The sequence below is a fragment of the Apteryx mantelli genome, chromosome 16, assembly GCF_036417845.1.
Source record: "Apteryx mantelli isolate bAptMan1 chromosome 16, bAptMan1.hap1, whole genome shotgun sequence".
NCBI classification, from domain to species: domain Eukaryota; kingdom Metazoa; phylum Chordata; class Aves; order Apterygiformes; family Apterygidae; genus Apteryx; species Apteryx mantelli.
In genome coordinates, this window is record NC_089993.1 from 1,608,640 (window position 1) to 1,632,714 (window position 24,075).

At 49.8% G+C, this 24,075-nt stretch overlaps 1 protein-coding gene across 1 annotated transcript; it reads right to left on the reverse strand.

The window, feature by feature from the left end:
- Positions 1 to 752: 752 nt before the first annotated feature.
- LOC136993492 (noggin-2-like) lies at positions 753 to 2,073 on the reverse strand. The gene has a single exon (XM_067306304.1). The coding sequence runs from the start codon at positions 1,463 to 1,465 to the stop codon at positions 794 to 796; it is 672 nt and encodes a 223-aa protein (XP_067162405.1). The 5' UTR covers positions 1,466 to 2,073; the 3' UTR covers positions 753 to 793.
- Between the last annotated feature and the right edge of the window lie 22,002 nt (positions 2,074 to 24,075).

Genomic DNA, 24,075 nt, shown 5'->3' on the forward strand with positions numbered 1-24,075 from the left:
ATTCCCACACAACAAAACGATTCCACTCTTTCATAGATTTGTACTTTTCTTTAAAATTTCCTCCTTAATTAATTGTTATACACTTAAAAAAACCCAAGAGCTTGGTGAATTAGTTCAAACACCAGTGACAAGGTCTGAAGAAGACAAAAAAAAAAAAAACAGCACAGAGAAACAATCATCTTCGGGCATGCTGCCGTTCTTTCTTTTTTTCCCCCTCCTTTTCCTTTTGTTAAAACCATCTTTACAGGAAATTTCTGCCCTTCCCTTCTGCAGGGAAGTGCTCAGGTTCTGTGGGGATGGGTTTAAAATGTGGTCCTATGTCTTTAAAATAATAATAATAACAATAATAATTATAATAATAATAAAAAACAGCTGCAATTTCCCCCCCTTTCCTTTAAAATCTCTCTATTTACACGGCTGGTAATTTTTTTATTTTTTTTTATTTTCCTTTTGTTAGAAGGCTATATACGTATAAAAATAGACATCTGATTGTAGTGCTTTACTGTGCCTTTGGCCTGCCCTGCAGTTCCTGGGTTCGCTTTTCCCCTTTCAAATAAAATAACATTAAAATAAGTCAAAAATGGTTCCCCCCCCCTCCGGGGGGGAAAAAAAATCCAAACGAAAAAAGAAACCAGTGCAAGGGGCCGAGGGGAGGCGGGCGGGCAGTGCCTGGGTGGCGGTGCCGGTGTCCGTGGCCGGGCGGCGCGGGGCGGCCGCGGAGCCGCCCGCCGGTGGGGCCGCCGCGGGGCCGGGGCCGGGGCCGGGGCCGGGGCCGGGGCGGCGAGGCTGGCGGCTAGCAGGAGCACTTGCACTCGGAGATGAGCGGGTACTGCACGGGGATCCAGGTGCAGTACTTCTGGCTGGACCAGCCCTGGCAGTGCCAGCGCAGGAAGGTCTTGGTGACGGACTTGACGGGCTTGCAGAACATGCCCTCGGGGAAGGAGCAGGACTTCTCGGCGAAGCAGTTGCCCTCTTTGATGTAGCGGGGCCAGAAGCGGACGCCCAGGTCCTTCCAGGTGTAGAGCACGGGGCAGTAGGTGTACGCCCAGAGCCACTGCAGCACCTTCCGCCGCGCCTTCTTGCCCACCTTGAGGCGCGGCCCGTGGGGCGGCGCGCCCAGCTCCAGCCGCCGCAGCTCCGCGGGCAGCGGCGCCGCCGCCCGCGCCCGCCCCGCCGCCGCCGCCGCCGCCGCCGCCGCCGCCGCCTCGGCGCCCGAGGCGTTCGCCGGGCCCGGCACCGCCACGGCCATGAAGCTGGGGTCGAAATGGCTGCCCAGCTTCTTCCTTAAAGTCCGCTCGTCCAGGTCCTGCTCCTTGGGGTCGTACTCGGGGTCCGGGTGCTCCACGATGTCTTTGACGGGCAGGTTGTCGCTGGGCGAGGGCCGGAGCCGGAGGAAGGGCTGGCCCCAGCCCGGCCGCAGCAGCCCCAGGCAGGAGCAGAACAGCAGGGCCCGGATCGCCGTCATGCTCCGGGCGGGCCCGGCCCGGCCCGGCCGGCACCCGCCGCCCTCGGCTCGGCGCTGGCTTCCCCGCGGGGCTGGCGCTGCGGGCTCGGCTCCTAGCGCTGCCCGGCGGCGCCTGCCAACTCCCGGGGATTCATAAATAGGCAGAGACAAAGTCCGGCGAGGCCCGTTACTTTAAATAGCTCGGCCGGGGTTGTGTGACAGACGCATCTGAGGCTCCCTCCGCTCCCGCGGCCCGGGCTCGCTCCCCGGGACTCCCCGCCGAGCCGGCTCCAGCCGGGGCCGAGAGCGCCGGGGGGTCCGTGCCTCCCCCACGGGCGGCGGCTGGGTAGGCTACGGCGACGGCAGAGCCTTCCTCCTCCTCCTCCTCCTCCGCTGTCGCTCGCTCGCGCTCTCCCCCCCAAAATTCACAGCGGACTCGTCTCCATCGCCATGGTGACAGCTGGGCTGAGCCCCACGACAGCTTGTCTAGACGGTGTGACAGGGTTTGGCGTGAGACCGGAGCCCGAGAATAAAACCCTCCTTTATAGCCGGGCGAGCCGGGCGAGGGGGCGGGGAGGAGGGTCACGGCGGCGCGGCCCGCTCGGGCGGCCCCTGCGCCGCGCCGCCTGCGCGGGGCACCGCCGGGGCGCGCGGGGGCTCAGGCGGCCGCGGCGGGCGGCGCCGGCTGCGCCCGGGGCCCGGGCGGGCTCCTCTTCATGGCGCGGGCTCCCGCGGAGGCGAGGGGCTGGGGCGGCCCGCGGCCCCCCGGGGCATCCTCCGCGGAGGATGGGACGGGGCGGCGGCGGGGGTCGCCGGCAGGCAGCGGAGGCGGCGGCAGGCGAGGGGAAGCGGCGAGGCGGGACGGCCGGGGCGGCGCGCCCGCGGCTCCCGGCGCGGTCCCTGGCGGCGTCCCCGGCTCCGCGAAGCAGCTTCTCGGCGAGGGCCCGGCAGCGCGGGGCTCGGCCGCCGCTCAGCAGCCCGGGCAGCCCGTGCCGCCGCCGCCGCTGCTGCTGCCGCTCCAGGGGCCCGGCCCGGCTGCCCGCGCTCAGCGCATCCAGCCGCGGGGCAGCTCCGGCGGCGCCGCGCCGCGCCGCGCCCTGCCCTGCCCTGCGCGCTCGGCTCGGCTCGGCCCGCTCGGCCCGGCTCGCCCGGCTGCCGACCCCGCTCCGCCGCGCGCACTGCCGCGCGCCCCTCGCGCGCCCAAGTTAAATATGCGCCCGGCGCGCGGCGCGCGGCCCGCCCCGCCGCTGTCACTTTCGCCGCGCGCTGAGTGACAGCCCCGGCCGCCGCCGCGGCGCCGCCGGGTCCTAGCGCCCCCTCCCACCCTTAACCCCCTCCCCGCCCGCGACCCCGCCAAGCGCAGCCCTGCCGGCGCGGGGCAGCGGCGCCGCGCCGCTGGGGCTCGCCGCGGCCGGGCCCGCTCCCGTCGTGCTGCCCCGGCCCGGCCCGCGGGCTCCGCGGGGCTGCCCGGGGGAGAGCATGGCCTGAAATGGCAGGAAGCGGGTTGCGAGTGCCGAGACGTGCCCAGAGGGAGCGGGGCCGGGAGACCTGAGCCCCAAAACGGGGCCCCCTGCCTTGAGGGAAGCACGAACAGCACCCAGGGAAGGTGGGGGTCCCCAGCCCCGGCCACCACATCCTGTCCCAACAGGTTTCAGCCACTCTCCCAATACTCCTTTTTCAAACAAGCGACGGCAAGGCTTGCTGCAGGAAAGGTGAGAGCATGGAGGTGGAAGCTGTTGTGAGTGTGCACGAAGGAGTAGTCCCAAACACAGAAATATCTGACACCCACGCCAAGTGTCCTCACATCACTGGCTGGACAGCAGCCCTGCCTGTGCAGAGCCAGAGGGCTGGAGTTGCCACGCAAACAGGCTTCAGGGCAATCATCCCGGTTGTCAGTATGGCAGTGGTCAAGCCTCAACATTTGTAGCAAAGGCCTTCAGGCCATGAAGAAGCCTTGCCAGCACTCTTACATGCACAGAGTTAGGATTTTGTGTCTCCATCAGCCCAGAACAGTCCAGTTCCAGCTCAAGCCTCCTGATAACTGGGTCCTCTCTCTAATTCTGCTTTCCCTACCTCCTACTGCCCTGTCTCATGTCTGCTTCTCCACAGGAGCCCATACCACCTTTAGAGCCTTCTTCCAGCTGTACACAGTGCTAAAATATGAGTAGGGCACCAAGTTATAACAGCTTCTGTCCCAGAGACAGCATTCCAGAGTATAACCTTTTCTACATCATTGCACAACTGAATGTGCTCCAGTGTCAGCATCTCAGCACCTTCTTCAAGTGAAGTTAAGTCTTCCAAAGAGCATCATCACTCCTGCCTGAGAGAAAGCACCTTTTCCCCTCTGTCCCTCAAGAGCAACATGGCTTGAAAGCAAGCTGGGTTAAATCAGTGGCTTTTTCTTCACCCCCTTCTCAAATAACGTGGGGTTGAGGAAAAAGATCTAAATCTCCTGGCAGAGACCTAGACCCACAATCTTTGAGGCACAGAGCCTGGTGTGTGTCAACATAGCAAAAACCCAAACCCTTCTCACCTCCTTTACCTCCGCATTGCTCACCACTGAGCTCACACTTGAATGATGTCCAGAAATTGGACACACAGCTGGTTCCTCCAGGCTGACAGTGTGTAAGAACACTCCTGTCCATGCCAGTCACTCCCTCCCAAAGGCATGAGATAACCAGCCACCCATTGGGTCCAAAGCAGGGTGCAGAAGGAATGAGACAGATTGCAGTGCCAGTTTCTCACCACGTGATGCTTATGACCCATCAAACAAGCTGAAGGGCTGCAATGGCAGGCCATGCAGGAGCACCCCACCAGCTGCAAGCTGATCGCACATGGAGCTGGATAAATTCAGCAAACTTAGAAATGGAACGTTTCCCCCAGGGTTTTGTCTTTCTCTCATCCCAGAAACACCAAACATCAGGATCAGACTCAAAGAAAAAAAACAAAAAACAGGGAGAGGTCAAGGATCCAGGCCTGAGTTTGTATAAAGTCAGACCGGCCCCTGGACTTCAGTGGGACAAAACCACCACACAGCAGCTCAAGAACTGGTCACAGTGTGTTCAGATTATTTAAAGTATGTGGAATTAAAGCACACAGTCTAAAAGTATTCAGTCTTTCTTGCCTTGCTGTGTATTTCTGCTACCATAATACTGGCTTGGTCTGCTGAACTCTGAGCCTCTTCACTTATTTGTATCACACACACATACAGACTATAGTTACAGTGATAAAACACTCCTGTTCCCTGGCTCTTTTATCATTATCTCTCAAAACAATTTGCAAAAGAGGTCAGTATCATTATCCCTTGATACTGAATATTATCAGTTAAACACTCTTGTTACCGATTTTCTGAATCCAATACATATGCGATGGTTGAACATAAGTCAGCCTTGATGCACAGGCAGATGTATATTCTGCCTTTGCTCACTGCTGGGTGGGAGAATGCAGGTCTCTTAGCAGTGTCAGAATTAAAGCAAACACAGTAAAGACAAGCAACTCAGGGAAGAGACACCCAAGAGTCAGGAATGGGGCAATTACTCAGTGAGATGTACTGCTGTTGGCACTGCTCCGTTAGCAAATCCCAGTGAGGGGATTAACATCTGACTGTAATTGTAATAATAAAATCCAACATGTATACAGCATTTTTCATCCTGAAGGATCCCAAAGCACTCAAGTAACTTAATTCCTTTAGCTGTCTCCTGGGCTTTATAAACTTGCTTCTTAATCATCCTGCACCAGTCAAAGATGGCTTTACTCTGGGCACAGCTAGGTCACTTTGAAAAGTCTCCCACGGGAGAGAAGAGGCTGTCCAGGGTGGGCTGAAACAGGTGTCCCCTTTTGGAGGCAAAATCCCTGGAAAATGGTGTTTGGCACTTCACAGGGCCAGTGGGGGCAGGAGGGGGGAGGCACCAAGGTCTGCAGGGGGCTTTGAAGAACCTCCTGTCCCTTCAGGCCAGCAGCCCAAGGTGGGCTAACACGGCGGCTGCCAACCGGCTCCTGCAATGCTAGCTGACTTTCCAGAAGGGAAGGAAGCATTTCATCTGGCTTTTTTCTTAACTTTTCAAGAAAAAAAAATGAAAAAAAAAACCCTAGACAGGAAATTTAAGGCTTCATTTTGCTTTCTGGGCCCACTGTAACAGCCAAAGTCCCATTCTCCAGCCCCTTCCCATTCTCTTCTTCTCTCTGGGACCAAAGGCGCAGGGGCAAAAACCTATTTATGACTCTGTGCTTGGGCTAAAAACCTGAGTAGTTCTATCCATTCATACTCCCTCTTACTGCTCTTTATGGGCACATAGCCCAGCTCACAATCAAGTCCTTAATTAGAGGATTTAAGGTTGGAAAGGACACACATCACCTACAGAAAAGTCTTATCAAAATACTTCCTTATAAGAAGAAAGACATGATGCTAAAAACACCTTCTGAGGGATAAAATGATTGCAAGCTATTTATTTTTGGTTCTTTCCCTTTCTTGACATCTTTTTGCCATCTAAAGAAGACCTGAAACATTTCTGTGGGAAAAAAAAGGAAATTTTTTATTTCACCTTTGGTACTGAGACCATCTCTACTCTAGCAGTAAAACATCAGTGATATAATCTTAGTAACAGGGCTATTCAACTGACTTGAGCTTTTTTATCTTCCAGTTTGTTTCAGGTAGCACTGATTTAGCTCAAATGCCAAGGGTAAAGATACAGAAGAAAATATCTTTGTTGCAAAGTCATCCCTACTCCCTGAGTTCTAGGCACAAAAGCCTGAAATACACACCTGAAACCACTAAAAAGTCTTCTGTCCAATGCAGGATGGCAGGAAGCCCAAGCTTGAAAACCTAAAAAGGAGGAGGAGAGGGGAGGGGAGGGGAGGAGAGGGGAGGAGAGGGAGAACACCCAACTCCCAGCCGAATGTCCTTTGTCTCTTTTGGAGATTTCTGTTGGTTTCTGTTTGTTTAAGTTTTCCAGGCTCTCTTAATGCTTGAGAAATAATGCTGATGGGCTGGCATGGCAAGTGTGGGGAAAGGCTTGTGTCTGACAGGACAAAAGCCCTAATTTTCACTTAAAGAAAAAGAACAACTAACGATGGTGCACCGGGTTTTCATTAGAGGTATGTTTATTTTCCAGTAGAAATACATTACCCTGCTCTCGTCAGTGTGTCTGAAGCAGTGGTTCCCAAAGTATGCCATGGCAAGTGGTTGGCAGTGGTCCATGGAACAGACTCAAGCAGTGGAGTTTATGAACTTGCTGGTTCCATGTGGTATGCTGAGAACAGGACGAATCTGGAAGGCTGACAGTGGCTTGCTACTCCCCAAACCTGGGCAGTCCCTGCTCTAAATCCTAGGGAGATAGCGAACCGTGTGCACTCATCCAGGCTGGTTGTGACTTGGCATGTGCTTCTGCACAGCAGAGATCAGACACAAGAATCAAGTATCTCTAGTTGGCTAGATTCCCTTGGGGCAAAAATGTCACCATAAGGGTCAAATGAAAGGGATGCACACACAGTGTTTCTCATTTTCTTCGTAGACCTCCTTAACTTTAATTCTTGTAAGCAGGTTATTAGTCCAGATATTAATGGAGTCATTCACCAGCTCACAGGTGTGTCTTCCCTTCCCATCAGGACTGTCCTGTTCTCCACACCCAGTTAACTTCTGGCTTTAGCTCCCTAAATCTGTGCAGGTCTGGTACCTATTCTGTTACATACACAGCTCCATCTTCCAGAGCTACGGGCCATGAATGCAAACAAAACCCCTTCTTTTCCTCAGCTGCCCAGTGGAGCCCCTCCTCAGTGCAGCAATGCAGAAGTATTTTAAAAAGGTTTGTTCTGGAAAGCTGAATTAGCAGCACTGGGCATCATGATAGGAATTCAGTAAGACCTCATAGCGATGCTCTTGGGAGCACAGCAATTGCTGCCAGTACTTACCCTGCATGAAGTTCAGATGTACTCTTGCAGCCAAAGAGCTAATGGGAGAGAGAAACCACCCCTTATGCTTCAGGGAAGGGCTTATTTGTGCCTCAGAAACACGTTTTCTCTATACCAAGTAGGGTCTTTTCGCTATTTTGAGCTTCCTGCCTTCCTTTTTTGTCCTCATCATGAGGTATTTTTTTTCTTTTCAAGCCTGTGGTGCCTTTCTTTCACTTGGCACCTTGGTACTGTGCTCCATCCCTCTCTGGCTCACTCATTTATGATCCAAACTCTTTTCCTGCCATGTGCCTAGGACTGTACCTGTCTGTTTTCTGTGCAGGTATACCTTATGATCCCCGTCAGCTGCCTGGATTTCCTTCTCTTCTGCTGTCATTTGCACTCTGTTGATGTCAACGCTGAACTCTACCTGAGGCATCTTAGTCTCCCATATCTGATATCACTCACTGCAACCTCCTATTTCTCTTCTATCCCTGATAGCCTAGTAATTGCTATACTGGTTCCAGTTAATGGTTTGTCCAAATTCTGGCACATTTCCAGCAGCGGCCAGATGCTTCAAAAGAGGTACCATAACCCTATTGCATGTGAAGAAGTCCAAGGGGATTTCCTCCCCTTAAAGCCTGTGGTTGATTATGTCCAGTTTTTGTGGCCTATAATCTAGACGATTGGGACAGGTAACACTAAGGATGACGGAGAAGGCTGCACCAGGCAAAGGGTTTTATCTTGTTGGTCTCAGTCCATTAGTGGTGACCATAACACTTATTACCTGACAGACCTTATTTAATAGGCTGATGGTCTCAGTACAGCTCCTTCTGGACAGGTTTTGACATTGCAGGAGGGAAAGGGAGGGTTGTTTCACTGCAGCTATCAGCACTTACTTTACTGTTCACCCTGTAAATATTCGCATACATCAGTCATTCTAGCCCAGCACTTGTGGGCAGGAAATCTTTCCCTCCAGCAAGTAAATTCCACAAGGAAAACTCCCTTGTGCAACAGTTTGATCTTCCTGACCCCGCTCCAGCCTAAAACACCCACTGCTTGCTCCAGGGGACTTTGAGGAAACTGGGCTGTCAGGATGGAGTCTTTGAAACTCGCCAGTGCAAACTCTTCTCCTTGGGGATCTGAAGGAACAGTCCTCTGTGGAGAGATCAGGAATGATCCCTGGAGAGCCGCCAACTTTAAAAAACAACAGCATTGAGCTCTGACATCTCTACCCGCTTGGCATACATCTGTCACCACATGTGTTGACACAGAGCAATGTTGCCATGTCATGTTGCACGTGGTAGTCTCTGCCAACACTAGTCAAAGGCAGCAAGAACTGCTCAGGGCAGCTATTTTTTGAAAATGTCCTGAATAAAAGGGCTAGAGCATGCCTCAGGGACATGGCTTGTAGTTAAGGGTGGCAGTGCAAAGGAGCAATTCTGCCTCAGAGAATTCTGAGCCACTCTCGAGAGAGAATACATTGCTGCTAATGCAAACCAAAAGCAAATGACCTACCCCAGGCCAGTCTGGGGACACAAAACTTTGCCATCCCTTCCTTTTCTTACTTGCCCCCTCTTCTGACAAGTCCTATCTTTTGCCCCATGCCACCTTGAAATCAGGGAGACCAGGATTAGGGTGATGGTAACTCTTGCTGTGCAGACACACAGGGCAAGCCACTGCCCAGTGCAATATACCGTGGATATTCATTGCTCAACACAGCTTTGAGGAATCTCCATCAACTGCAACTGAACCAAAGATCTAGCTACGGCACTTACATAGTCTGTTCCCAAAGCATCTCTTCTTGCAAGTGTCATCCCCCAGCAAACACCGCCAGAGGACACAGCACTTTTACAGATAGGGAACCCCACCGCCTCTTCTTGCCAGACCCAAGCATTGGCTCGAGCTTTCCTTCCCATATGGCACCAGCAGGTCATGTTCCAGCCAGTCCGTATCCTGCCCTTAGGCTCCCTCCCCAGGGAGCCAGCTGGCATGATCCAGGATTTAGCAAGGATACAAACCATTATCGAGGCATGGTGGACCTGAATGCTGAAGGGAACACCATAGCAGTGATGCTTCCAGAGACACCAACCCGTGACTCTAACTGCTGTGTAATGGAAAAGTACCCAAGAGAGCTACAGTCCTGCTAACAGCCTGGACACAGCAGAACAGAGCTCAGCACTGTGTCAAACCCACCTGGGAAGACCAGGGAGTACTCAAATAGTTCAGTTATCTCACTTCTCTCCACACAGCTCTGACTAAATTGCAACTTCACCTGTGTCAGCCAGTTTAACACTGACCTGGGACACCTCTATGCTGAGGTTACAAAGGACCTCAGTGCAGCGACCTGGGTGACCTGTCATGCTGTGTCTGAAGCAAAGCGAGGAGCTGAGCCCAGCTCTTTTCCCCAGCCTGGCACCCTCAGCACACACCATTCTCAACTTGGCAATCTGACTGTTTCTTAGGAGACGTTGTTGCATGGAAGGCCACAGAAAAATGTACGTGGACAAATTTTTTTCACTAAATACATCCATTTTCACTTAAGGAAAAACCCTCACAGGAATCTAAATTACAGTGATTTCTCTCATCATCTTTTTAAATAAAAGTACAGCTGGCCAGAAACATGCATTAAAACAGTTTATCCCAAACGAAGTATCACAAACTTACCTAAGAACAATGAGTTAAACCCCACTTTGAGCTTTGCAAGAACATCTCATTTGGGCTTTTATATACATCTGCCCTCAGCCTGCTGTAAAAAGGAAGCAACATCACTGCAATGGGCTTACGACAGGCTTACCTGAGCCAGTTGCAATAAATGTGCCTGCTTGGACCCATGGTACCGATCTTCTAGCTCTCTGGCATGGCTGCCCATGCTCCCACAGCTGCCTTTGCTGTGCTGAAGCATTTTGCACACTCTGGGAAGCCCTGGGCAGCTCTCCCATACCGTCCCAGCAGGAGCTAGAGCTGAACACACAGCGGCACCAGCAACACATAGGGCCGTGCAGCCAGGGATGGCTTACCGCATGGCCAGCTGGGAGGAAGAAGGACCAGCCAAGCCAATTACACATGCAGAGAAAGAGATTCCTGCCCACAGCAAAAAGAATCAGTATGCCAAACCTGTTACAAGGAGACAACTGTGTGCCAGCCTAGGCCTCTGGTTGGGCAAACACTGCTCACTGCAATGGTTATTAACTGATTATCAACCCAGGGCAGGGGGGAATGGTCAAGCTTGTAGCCAGACATGTCACTAAACAGTTACAAATGCTACTGTAATCAAATCAAGCTGGGCAAGGCCTATAGTTTGAGCTCCCATATAGCAAGGCCAGCCTTTGTTTAGCAATCAGGGCTGCAAACCATGGGTTGCCTTACCCAGTGGCCTCAGGAAGCAGAGACTTGCTCCCATAACCTAGTTACGGCTTTGCTGTGCCCATGGGACTCTCTTGTCAGCTGACCTAGCAGGTGGCTCATGTTGTCTCTGACCAGCACACTGGGAGGTCTTGGAGCACCTTGCTCTGAGCTTGTGCACCTTCACATCCTTTGCTGGGTCCTTCTTACAGAGCCACTCTGATCTGCATGGCAGCACTGAGGAGCTACATCCCAGACAGTCCCACTAAGACAGACCTCTCTTCCTGCTACCATCACCCACCATTAGAGGGGCATGGGCATCAGAAAAGAGCAGGGCTCAGAGGACCAGACACTCAAAGCAACTTTAATCACCAGGAGACAGGGAACCTCCAAGTCTTGGAGGAGCTGGCTCCATCGCTTGCCAAGCCAGCATCCATGGAGGCCAGAGCAATCCTAGGACCATGTGTGGGAGGTTCAGTATCACCAAAGCCTGACATTTCTTCTGCACAACAAGGAGCAAGGGTAGGTCAGAGAGAAGGGACATGGGTTTGCTTCCTCATGTTTCAGGTAGCTCCAGGACTGACATTTCTCACTGGTGTGAGACAGGCTTCTTTTTCTCCTTGTTGTTCAAGAAGTTTGAGTTTGTTCTCCTTGGTCGCTTATGAGTTTCCCAAAAAAAACAACCAGGCAGGACTTCCTTGTGGGCAGAGAATACCTTCCTCAAGCTCTTGCCAGACACTGTGGGAACAACTCATCCCACAGCGGCCCACAGAGATTCTAGTGCTGCCCCGTTCTTTGTAAAAGTGTTATGAGGTGTGATGCACTCAGAATGAAACAAAGAGGCAGTATGGCCTGCTGTAGCTCAGACACAGGCCCATGCATAGGCCTGACTGCTCTCTGAGTGTTCCTGGTGATTCATCTGCCAAACAGGGATCCCAATTCTGCCCGGCAGGGAGGGATTTGGGGAAGTTAAGTGTGAGGTGCTCGAGGATGGTGAGGTTGTCTCCAGCTGAGGCTTCCTTGCCTCATGGCACCAGCAGCAGAGGCAGGTGCTGCCCTCTCTGCATCCCAGCATCTGTCTGTAAAATGACATCCACCGGTAGAAATGACTCTGCAAGTGCTGGGAGTGATCCAAGGTTTTGAGTTTCTTTATTAGTTTTTGATGAAGAAATCACCGCTTCTTCTGTATGAAGCCCATGACTCCAGGATGGCCCAGTCTGAACATCACTGAACTGAAGGAGTTATTTACCTGAAGGAAAAGACAGTGAGGAACCATGGTCTTCCAGTCCTCCTGCTGGAATGACCATTTCACAGCTCTCCCCTGGCTGGACATTTTTCCTTCCCACTGCTGCCCTTTTGCTGCTACCCCCTGAAAGGTCCATCTGGACAAAAGCCATGCCAAACTGTCGACTGGGCCAAGAGCGTTTCTCTCTTTCCCTTTGTGGTCCTCTGTGAGGCTGCTAAAAGAGCCACTTGCTTCCACATGTGAATCCTGGTTGCACTGCATCTTTCACAAGCATTTGCAAAGGGACAGAGTGGAACTGAAATGCCTCCAGATCTGAACAGTAGCTTCTCACACTCTCTTTGCTCTCACTTTGTATTGTGAACTGCTACACGGTTGCAAAGGCAAGAAGGAATGAGGATCAGCACTGCTGTTCACTCATTTCAACTCCTTTGTTGCTAACTTTCAGGCCTGGAGGGAATGACTGACAGAGACTGATGGTGTCTCTGCCTGTGTGTAATCTTAGATCCAACTGGATTTGGGAAATCTCTTTCATTGCTTTAAAAAAATAAGCAACTGACTAGACTGAAGGTTCCCAACTAACTGGCAAATCTGGGCAAAATGCAAATGTGCTCTTAGTTCTTGACCTGCTAAATGTACTGTGTGTCCTTGGGGGGTAGGAGGGCAATGAAGCACAGCTCAGGCTGGCGTGTTGAAGGCATAGAGTGGGCCCAAGAGGCCTGAGTGGGGAGGGTTTATTCCTGACCTTGCCACTGGCCAAGTGAGCTAGCCATTAATGATGGGGCACAGAGCTGGAGGTCCCTGCTGAGCTGCTCAAGTCAGTGGAGGACTTTGAATGGAAAGCACTCCACAGGTGTTAAGATGTGCGTCTGTGAACTGGGTCCTGTGAGCTTTCCCCTGCTTCTGCCTTCTTGCGGCAGGGTGTGCCTTGGAGAGGCACATGGGGAGCTCCAGGATGCTCTGCCAGTGCACTCCACTCCACATCAGCTGCCTTTCTCCTGGGCTTCATACCTCCTCAGGGTGTGAAGGGAGAATTACAACCACTTGCTTTGGGTTGGAGATGATGTTATTATATTGTCTTATTATTTATGGCTGGGCTTTTTCAAACAGGAACTTAGAGAGAATTTGGCATCCAACCCCTTCTGCATTGCAGCTGGCTCTGCCTACTGTGTTCCCCTAGGTTCCTTTGAGTACCCAGCTTATGTGTTTATTTCCATACATCTCCATAGTGTTTTACGGACAAGTAAACCTGGAACCAAATCAAGGGCAAAGAACAAATACACTGGCAGAAACACATCTCTGAGACAAACTCACATAGGTGGAATTTTAACTCAGCCAGGGGCTTGAACAAAGCCTACTGAAAGCAGAAAAAACATAGTTTCTCAGACACTGAATCAGGCCTGTTGACAAGATAGCAGGTAGAAGAAGGCTCACTCGCCTGGATTTCAAGCCTGAACTGATGAAAGTTGGGATGCTGCTGAGAGTCCTGTGTTAGAAGAAACTTTGTCAAATATATATTCTTGTCTTCCTTGGCTGAAATAAATTGAATTTGCAGACTGGAGTGAGAAATGCCAGGTGAAGCATCTGTGGCAGCCACAGTTTCCCTGCTGCCCAGTAATAAGGCTATGAAAGAGAATTGGAAGTGGGAGGCAGCTGGCTGAGCATACTTCATTGAGAAGTTGCAGCTCAGAACTGGCATAATCTCCACCACTGAGCTGCAGAGACTGTTGTGGAGCCAGTGCCTGGCATCCAGACTTCCCAGTTAGACTGTGCTCAAAGTGTGCCAATTCATATTTCAGAGTAAAAAGAAATCTCTTTTACGAGGAGAAGAAGCGCCTGCAAGGGAAAAGTCACACCACTGCACCTTGCCTCTGTGAAACAGCTTCAGTGCTCAGCCTGGCTGGGGGAGAAGTCATGTCACTCCTGTTCTGCACCCTTCCTGGCTCCCTTACCGTCTAGAGATGGCAGGTGTTGGGGGCAGACTGCTCAGGACAGTGCAAATTGCACCCAAGAGCTGAACACCAGCCCAGCCATTGGATTCAGAAGGATTTAAAGGAAAAAGGAAATTGCTCCTCCCCTGGCTGATGCAGAGCCTGATCTGTTCATACTTGGAGGCAGGAGGTATGAAAACAAAGAGAGAGGTGACTTGGAAGGCTCAACAACAAAAGTGCTCACTTTATTAGCCACAGGCCTGTCTTCTTCGGGGTGAGCACAAGGCCGCATGCCAACATAGCATCCCAGTTTCCATCCAGTACCAGCCCATGCCTCCAGCTGGCTTTCATTAGCTTCTCTTGGGCAGAGAGGCCCATCTCACACCAGTGAGAAATGTCAGTCCTGGAGCTACCTGAAACATGAGGAAGCAAACCCATGTCCCTTCTCTCTGACCTACCCTTGCTCCTTGTTGTGCAGAAGAAATGTCAGGCTTTGGTGATACTGAACCTCCCACACATGGTCCTAGGATTGCTCTGGCCTCCATGGATGCTGGCTTGGCAAGCGATGGAGCCAGCTCCTCCAAGACTTGGAGGTTCCCTGTCTCCTGGTGATTAAAGAGATCAACTCCCACTGGTTCTGCAGGAGTGGGCAAACCTATTTACTCCTCATAAATGTCCTGATGGGTCTCAGAAATGTGTGAGAAATGTGTCACCTCCCAGGATCTCATCAGGAAAGACATTTCCTGGAATATGCCTTAATCCTTCTCTCCCGTTCTCTCTCTCCCAACATCCTGACCACTTAGTTCTCAAACTGGATTATCAGATCTTCTTTTGAAAGACAGTGGCTTCAAAATATCATTATAAACTGGGGCATGCAGCATTGGATCATAGAAATGTTGTCTGGAAGGGACCTCTGAAGGTCACCTGGCCTGCTCAGAGCAGGCTATTGCCCACACTAGATCACGTCAGCCATGGCTTTGTCTAGCAGAGTCAAGAGACCCTCCACTGATGGGGAGTCCACAATCACTATGCAAGCACTAGTTAACTCCCCTGATGCAAACGACTTTGAAAGGAAAATAGAAATATTCCCTGTAGCAACTAGGTTCCTTTGGAAGGACACAAGCCTCCCCTCGTCTTCAAAGTATCATACTGGCAGGTGGTGTCCGAGGCTGCTGGTCCCCTATCAAAAACCATGTGTCCTTTGAGTGTCTGGATTAGAAGATACTGGATTATGATTTATCCCAGTTATTGAACTTTTAGCTCAAATAGAAGAGCTCTGAGGTGAGCAGGAGGGGTCCAGAAAAGTGTGGATGATACAGAGAAAATGAACAGGCAATGTGTGTCAACATTTCTCAGAAGATGTGTACTGCATGGCACCTTATGAAATGGTCAGACAGTGGTGTTTTCAATGTCCAGAGGAAGTTATTTTTCACATAGCACATACTTTGTGGAGCTGGCTGCTGTAGGATAGCATGGAGATCAGAAGGGTATGTGGATTCAAAGAAAGGATTCAAACTGTCAATTGCCGGAGTCTGGGAGTGTATTGAGGAGGGACAACAGCACCCATACCCTTTACCTGGATTTTTGCCTCAGCGTTAGCTGCCACTGCTCAGCTAGAGGTTGCAGGGCCGCAGGGAGCTGTGGCCTCCTCCAGCAAGGAGTTCCCAGGTCTTTGAGTCTGGGCTGGGTTCAAACACACTTGATGACACCTATGACAAGCCATTACATACATTCTCATTAGGTCTTCGGAAAATAAATTTCTGTTCTTGCAGAGCAATTTTGTCCCCAACTCAAGGCTTCATTCAATCACTGTCTCTGTGTTGAAGGAAAATAGCAAGAACCACCTACAACCCTCAATTTGTGCCCCACAACGTGGATCCCATGACTGACCCTCCACTGCTGCCTGAGACAGCAGCCCAGTCCTCCAGCACAGAGGGCACAGGAAGCCCAGCTCCTCTTCTTCAGACAAGTAGAAATTTCCACATCCTCATTCTTACCAAAACTGAAACTTCCGAATCACTCAGCAGCTGCCTGGGGCCAGAAGCTGTTCGTGGCAAATGCCAACCCAAAATGTCAGGGCTGGTAGCATGTTCCAAGAGGAACAGGCAATTGCCAAGATGGGTTGCCAGGAGCACTGGTAAATGCCAGCAATGGCTGAATGCTGTATGAGCAAAAAGGGTCTGTTACACATCACTACAGTGTGCTTTTCAGCCCAGGATAAACTTGACCCTCACACTGTAAATGGTGATAAAAGTTACTGAAATTACTTTTAGTGACCCCAGACTATGGCTGTGCTAATACAGGGCATCTGGGTTCAATGACTGAAATAAAAAAAATTGAGGGTAGAGAAAGCCCCTGTTTTCTCATCAAAATGAGCACTTCCTTTCTTCCCCCTAACAGATTTCTCATATGGAAATGTTCCATTTCAGTTCTGGTTTCAATTTTCTAATTTAAATATATATATAAAATTTAGCTAAATCTGGTCTCAAAATATTGTTTCAAAACAAAAATATGAAATAATTCATTTTTTAATGCCTAAATGAAACTTTTCCAGACATTTCATTTTTTTCCAGAGGAAACTATTTTCTTAATTTGATCTAAATTCAGGAAGAGTTTTGATTGCTCTGAATCTCCATTTAGCAAAAAAGCAATAAATTATTCATCTAAAAAATTTCATTCAGCTCAGTCCAGACCTTCCTGCTCCAGCACCCAGCTGTCTATTGGGAATGTCTGAATCATAGAATGAAGACAAGGAATGGGTACGAGGAGGTGATAATTTATAGCACGCTGCATCTCAGGGCTTATGACATGCCAGCAGGGCAGGCATTTTGTTAATGTTATAATTTAGACAAAGAGGAAATTAATTCCTTGCTAAAGAAGAGCTTGAAAGACAGCATGGGGAGCACTTGCTTCACTAGATCATTCTACCCTTCCTTCCAGCTCCAGTGAATTTGCTGATATGAAACCCATATCTGAAGTTGCTTTAGGCTGTAGCAGGTACTTGGCAGTTTTTGCCCAGTAGGCAAGTGATTTACTGACCCTCTGCACCAAAAAAAAGTTCCACATCTGGGCACATCCTGCCACTCACCATTAAAAGCCTTAAAAGTCCATTTATTATCTAAGTCAACTTACATTTGCACTTCTCGCAGTCTTTTATCACAGTCTTTTATCCTGTCCTGTCACCTCCTAGTCACCACCAAGGCTTTTGTTTCGTTCTTTAACTCTCCACAAATTCAGAAGTGATAATCATTTGTCAGTCTTCTCCAAACTCCATCCACGTTGTTGATACTCATGTAGCAGTGCTGGGGTAACTGTCTCTCTGGAAACTCCCTCTGCAAGTCCCCTGCAGCCTTACACCCTTGCGGGGAGTCCTGGCAGTCTATATTACAGTCTTTCACTCGAGGGCTGTTAAGACATTCATGGTTTTGGGCTGCAGGGGGAAAACAACCTCTATCTGAACACCTAGCTCCTTTAGCAAAATTTGTCCAGCTTCGCTGCCGCTTGCAACTCTTCCCAATTTACCTTCCTGTACAAATTTCAGCTCCGTGCTGCTTACTCATCTAGATGTACTGATAAGGCCAAAAATGAAAGAAATTTTAAACCTGATTTCTGCACCTATGACAGCAGGTATTTAGCACTGATTAAGGCCTTGTTGGAGACAGGTTGGAGACAGGCCTTCCTGGAGACAGGCTTTGTTGACATGCTGAATGAGATGATCTACTAAAATCAAGTATCCTATTTTGTAGCTCATCACCTTGTCTGTCATATGTTGTAACTGTGTTCAACTTGTCTGGAAAGATTTGGTCACTCCAAGCCCTATACTGGTTATTCAGCAGTGCTTTTTATTATGGTATGTTCTGTTTATTCACAAGAGATTGAAATTAGATTTATTAAGTGACAATTGTCAGAAACACCTTTCTTGGATGAGAGATACCATTTTAGAATGGTTTCTCAGGGAAACAAGCCTTTTGGGATGACATGTTCTTGTCTCTCTGTGTCTGTGTGAGGGCTCCAATAACTCTGGAATGGGATGGCAAGTTTCAACAAAATTTGACGAAGAGGTCAAAGATATTATATTCCCACTAATTTTGTGAAAATAAGGGAATAGAGGAGGGAAACCCTTTGGGGACTGCTACTGAAGGAAAGACTGATAAATTCATACTTTTTAAGCTATCAGAGAACCCACACAGGAAAGAGCTGTTGGAAAACAAGTTGTTAGTGGCCATACTCAGCACTGCCTGTTTTGCCCTAGTCTTCTTTTATCTCCTGAATTTTTCATTGATTTTCCAGAACATTTGTCAGTTCTCAGTAGCTCTGTTGGCTGTTTTCTTTCACACCCCACAAGGCAATGGGACATTGACTCGTGATGTGCTTTGTGTATTCTGACTTTCCAAGTCAGACTCTTTGCCACTTTTACATTATTCGAACTTTTCTCCCTTAATTTATAAGGTTCAAATTTTGTGTTTTAAGAAGGGCCACTGAAAGCTACTCATTGCTTCATTCTTCAAGGTACCATTGTTCTTGATGCTCTATGGCAGGAGACTGTCCAGGTTTCCCCTTGTTACAGCTCTCACTCTGTTCTGACGCAAATTTCAGAAGTACCCAAGGGAGTAGCACTTCAGCTTCTTCTCTTTTTATAACCCTGTTTTGCTTCATGACATCAGTCTGATGTCATGCATCCACTGACTCCTCGTCCCTGAGGTTCATGGCTCTCAGATGACATGAACCTTGCTGGGCAACTTTTGCCTGAGGAAATCAGTGCCGATAAATTGCTTGAGGTTGCTCTCCTTGGCCCCTTATGGGTTTCCCAAAGTCTTTCCCCATTCTAACAGACTTGTCAGTTGCAGCACCCACCACAGTCTTCCTCACATTCCCAGTCAGCACAGGCATTCTGCTCATATTAAACTCCCTATGTTTTTCATTAAGGTCAGTTCTGGCTGTGTGCCTCCAAAGCCTCCTTCAGCTAAAAGGACACCAGTCACTGGAATCCCAGAGTTTTGCTGACTAATTTCCACTGGAATCAGGAAGCTGAGGTTACAGGGAGAAATTATGAATGAAACAAGCAGGCGCTGGGTTCCACACAGACCAAAGGCATTACTAACCCACACGACATGTAATTAAATTGTGGAACTCATTGCCACAGGATGCTGTACAGGCCAAAAATATACACTGCTTTGAAAAGAGATTAGACAAATTCAGGGGGCAGACTCAGTGGTGGCTATTACATGGGATAGTACACATACCACTCCTGACTCAGGAAGTACCTTAGACATCAATTGCTAGAAAATGGAAGGGTACCTCAAGGGCAGGATCGCTACTCTGTATCTGCCTTCAATTTGTCATTATCACTGTCTGGAACAGAGCTACCTCAGCTGACCCAGGTCCTGCTGCAGCTTGGTCTGCTGCTGTTTGCAGCTGGATTCACAGATGTCCTGTGTAAGGAATGACACTCTACAGAGCTGTGAAAAGTTTCACGGAGCCCAGCACCCTGGTCCTTAGAAAGACTAGTCCCAGCTCTGTAATGTGCCCTTCTGGATTTCCTTTCCCTCTGAACAGACTCTCCCCAGCTGTACTTTTGAAACCTGGGAGGTCCCTCAGTCCCTCCTCACTACACATTACTTCCCATTGGTGTTGCTACCAAAAGGCTAGCTGTAGCTGGCTGTGAGAGCTATTAACGCACTGTGCCAGGACCCATTCACACCAATGAACACTTTGGGCTTGCCACTCTTCTCTTGCACTGAGGATATTCTGGGCTAGATGAACATCAAGCCAAAGTGCTGGCTTCCTCTCCCTCTTTGCCTAGTCAGGAGTGGCACCTCTGAGGATCTGCTATTACTGACTCTAGGCAATAATGTCTCTAGCTCTGTGGGCTTCTTATTAGAAACTTGGATGAGCTTCTGGTGCAGAACTGCTGTATTGTACTTTGTCAGTGCTCAGTCGAAGATTGCTGCCTACCTTGGCGGATTTCCATGGCAGCTGGCTCTGCAGACCAGCTGTAATCATGCTGGTCATGGATCTAATAGCAGGGCTACGAACATGGCAGCTGGCAGCAGGCAGCTGCCTTGCACTGTGCAGCATGCCTTTGAGTGAGTCATGCAGCAGCCCACCTCCTCTTCACTGCAGGTCTCAGATGCTGCACATCCCAGGGCCCTTTGCAAGCTCACTCATCACTGTTCTCCCTGTGCTGGCCTGCTTCCTGCATGCTGGATGTTTTTCACATCCACTGGACCATGGTGGCTTCATTTTCAATAGTCTCTCTCTGCCCTGGGTTCATTTGGCTGGAGTCTGCTCTTGCCTCCTTTTACTCTCTGTATGTCTCTACAGCATCCTGTCACAATGAGTTCCTCAATCTAATTATACGCTGTGTAAGATAGTAACGTCTTGTCAGAATATCCATCATTCAACAGTTTGGGGGTACCCTGATGCCTCCATCTCTCCTGCTTATCTAGTTGCACCCTGTAGTTGTGACCTTTTATCATTTGTCTCCACTTTGGTTTAGGGTATTAGGTAGTGGGCATGGGAGCAGACGTTATGTGGACTCTCCTTTGCTGCTTGCAACTACAGGGGACTGGTGTTGGTGACTCAGACCAAATTACCCAGTGGCCATCCTGTTCCCAGGTTGGACGTGGTGCTGTGCATGTGGGCAGAATGGGCAGAATGCATTTCCTGAGAGTGTGTTGCAAGTGATGGGGAAGAGCCAAGGTGTGCAGTTTCCCCTGCTAGGAGGGTGTCCTTCTCCAACCTTGCACAGATAGGAAGCAGGCATTTCGTCAGGATCTAGAACTCCTATGGCTGGAGAGAGAATAAAATTCTGGTAAATGTTTTGATTTTTGTTTTTGCTTTTTTTTTAAACTAGATTATCAGAAAAAGGATGAGATATAAATAAGACACTGTCCTCCAGCTTGGAGAAGCTGTGGAGAAAATATTGTTTCTATATATAAAACTCAGGACAGGGAACATACACACACAGAACGCTCATTGTGTGTGTAATTTTGGAGACATTAAATGTTCTTAAGTTAAACAGAGGGCTGTCAGAGAATGTGTGGTTTGAGGATATAGGTAAAAACTTCTAGAACTGAAGAAATTCTGCTAAAAGACTTTTTAAAAGACAATTGAATCATCTGCATGTGTTTGCACTGCCTAGAGATTCTCCCTCTGCTGCTGCCCCTACAATGCTGCCTGAAAACACAACCAGCCTGAATAAGGGGAGGTTTCCAGCTGCTGCAGTAATATGCATTGTGTTCTCTGCTCTGCTGAAACAAAATACACCTAGTTTTTAATTTAACTGAATCTCATAAGAGCAGATAAGGACATTCTGTCCAGATGGCATAAGGCACTAAATAGTACTACATCTGCACTGTGCAGGTACCTTCTGTAAGCAACTGAACAGAACACCTTGGCTTGGTGGGCTTTGAAGCATATTTTTATATATGCTTCAAATGGCAACACACAGCATGTAGGGGGTGGGAGGGAGGTTTCTCCACTTACTCTCCCACGCTGGCTGTTACAAGCAGTGGTTCTGGTCTCTCTCAGATGCCCTAACAGGAGATGGACAGGGGAGATGGCAGGCATGACCAACAGCTATACTCAGGTTCAGAGCATGCTTCTGTGTAGCAGTAATATGGTTACTGGCTTCAGACAGGGCAGATAAAGCTTCTCAGGAGTCAGGCTCCTTGACAAGCCCTCTCCTTAGGATAGTAAGTGTCTGAGTTAAGAACAGACCACTGGAAGTAACTTCCCAGGACACCAAGTCCAGCCCTTGCTATTGTAGATGATCACAGCCTATAATCTCTTTCATCAATGAATTCAGTCCAAGCTTAAAACCCAGCAGGGTTTCTTGCTCCTCAACCCCAGAGGTCCAGCAGAGGATCAGCCTATGGGATGAGATTGTCTCCCTACATGCACATTTGAATGTGCAGGAAGGAAGCAGAGAAAAGACAAAAGCAAGTGAAAGGAAGAAAATAGAAAATAGAAAAAAAAAGAGACTGCAGGAAAACATCGGTGTTTAAAGTAAAGTGAAGGTGTTTAAAGCAGGAAGGTAAAGCAATGTAAACAAAGGAACAAGACAGCCAACGAGACTGAGGAGTAGATGGGATCAAGACACAGGTAAAAGTGCTGTGGCAGAGTCACACTAGGGAAGATGTTGCAGTCCCAGGGGCAACGGCAAGGCCTGGCTATAATACCAGGAATGGCAATGGGGCAGAAGGAAAGCGAAATATGGCAAGTTCTGCTGTGTGAGACCTAAAGTCCTGTGCAGCTTTGGCAAGATGCAAGGAGACCTGGCGGATATTTCTCACTCTGCAACCAGCCCCTCCTTCTGAACATACCAGTCAGACTTACAGGGTGGCAAACCTATAGGGACTGGGCCTGAACACTGCTTAGCATGCTGACCAGGACATCCAGACTTTACCCCAATATCACAAATAACACAGGCAACCAGACCTTTGAAAAGCCTTTAGATCAAATAAACCAAGACCATAACTCCTGGAACAGTCATTGCTCCACTAACATGTTAGGAAGCTGAATGACCATTGCTGGGAACTACTTTTTCCTCCTCTTCTATTTTGACTAAAGCTTGGAAATGTTATTTTGACACTGAGGAGGTTGTCTTCAGTACCCAAAATGCAGGGCAATAGTGCCAAAGCTATAATGAGATGGGAGCTATAATGAGATGGGAGCAGGGCCTGTCTCTGGTCATGCACAAACAAAGTCTGCAGTACAGGAGTATCTCAAGCTCTGGATGTTGGTGGGACACCTCTAAGAACCACAAAGACAGCCTTGGTCCAGGTCTCAGAGCAGATGGAGATCAGGGAAAGAAGCTGACACATGTTTTGCTGCTTTTTTCCCCTTCCAACCTTTAGTCACGCACGTCCCTGTTCTTTTCAGAGGAATAACTTTCACTTTACTTTTTTTAAAGAAAAAAATCTGTCCTCTCAACTCCTCCACAAGTCTATGCACTTTCTAGGACTCTGCTCACTCCTCTCCTGTCTCATCTCTCTTTCTTTATTATATGCTTCCCTCTCGGTTTTCCCTCACATCCCTCCTTCCACCACCTCTCTTCTTCCAGCTCCTCTCCAGTCTCCCTGCCCTGCTCCCTTCCTGCAGCCTTGGCCCTGCATGCTCTCCCCTGCCCCCTTCCCAGGCCTGGAGGTACAAATGATTAGATTTTCAGCCCAATTAAGGCAGGCTGTTGCCTGGCTGGGACAGAAAAGGTTGGCTCTGGAAGGTGGGAAACAAGCTTTGACAGGTCCTGGCGTCCCCAGCGCCCTCCGATGGCACTGCCTGCTGGGCTCCTTTGTGCTTGCTCCAGGAGCAGGGCCAGGGCCCAGCTGGGGGTGTGCAAGGGTCTCCTCTTGCCCCTCCTCTTCCCAAGCTGAGCAAAAAGAATAGCTAATTAAGAGGTCTAAATGCAGGCAAAACTAATTCCCTATTCAGACCTCTGACAGGCAGCAGGGAGGGAGGGGGAAGGCAGGCAGGCAGTGAGCTGGAGAGCGTGGCATCGTCTTCTGTAAAAGCCAAGAACCTGGGGGACTGGGTTAACTATCTCCTCCCTGCCCTCAGGGTGGGCAAGCTGTGCTGCGGAGCTGTGCGCCCTGGTGACACATCCTGTGTCTCTCACACACATCCGTAGCCAGAGGCAAGATGCCCTTGGGTCTCCCCATCAGAGAGAGTGCCTCAGACACTCATGCTGCAGCTCCTGCTCAGCAGCACTATCCTAACCAAGGCATGGCTCCACCTGCTTGTACCAAGAGAAACTTCTGCCACAGGTTTTCAGTGTTCCCTGCCCACCCCTGCCACATACATGTAGCCTGAAGAAGCCCTCACTTGTCCCCAGTAGCTCCATGTCAGTCCTCAAAGCCTCTTGACAACCCGGGTATCTCTGTCCTGGTGCTCGCTGACCTTCCTTTGGTCCCCTGCCAGTGCCATACCCTTGTGTCCTCCTATCTCTGGGCCACCTGACCCTGCTCCCAGTCCAAATCCTGGACTGCCAGCCTGCTGCAGGAATTGCCCCATCCCTGTGCTCAGAGCAAGCTTTACAGAAGGGCTGAGGGGCTCTCTTGGGGAATTTAAGAGTCATACTTGGATCCTAGTCCTGCCCATAGCAAGTCACCAACACACCTCAGTTTGTACTCTGTAAATGGCAGCCAAAGACCAGGAGCAGACAGAGTTCAGCCTCTTGCTCAAGGCCCTCACCACCTCTCCTGGCTCCCAGAGCATCTGGAATT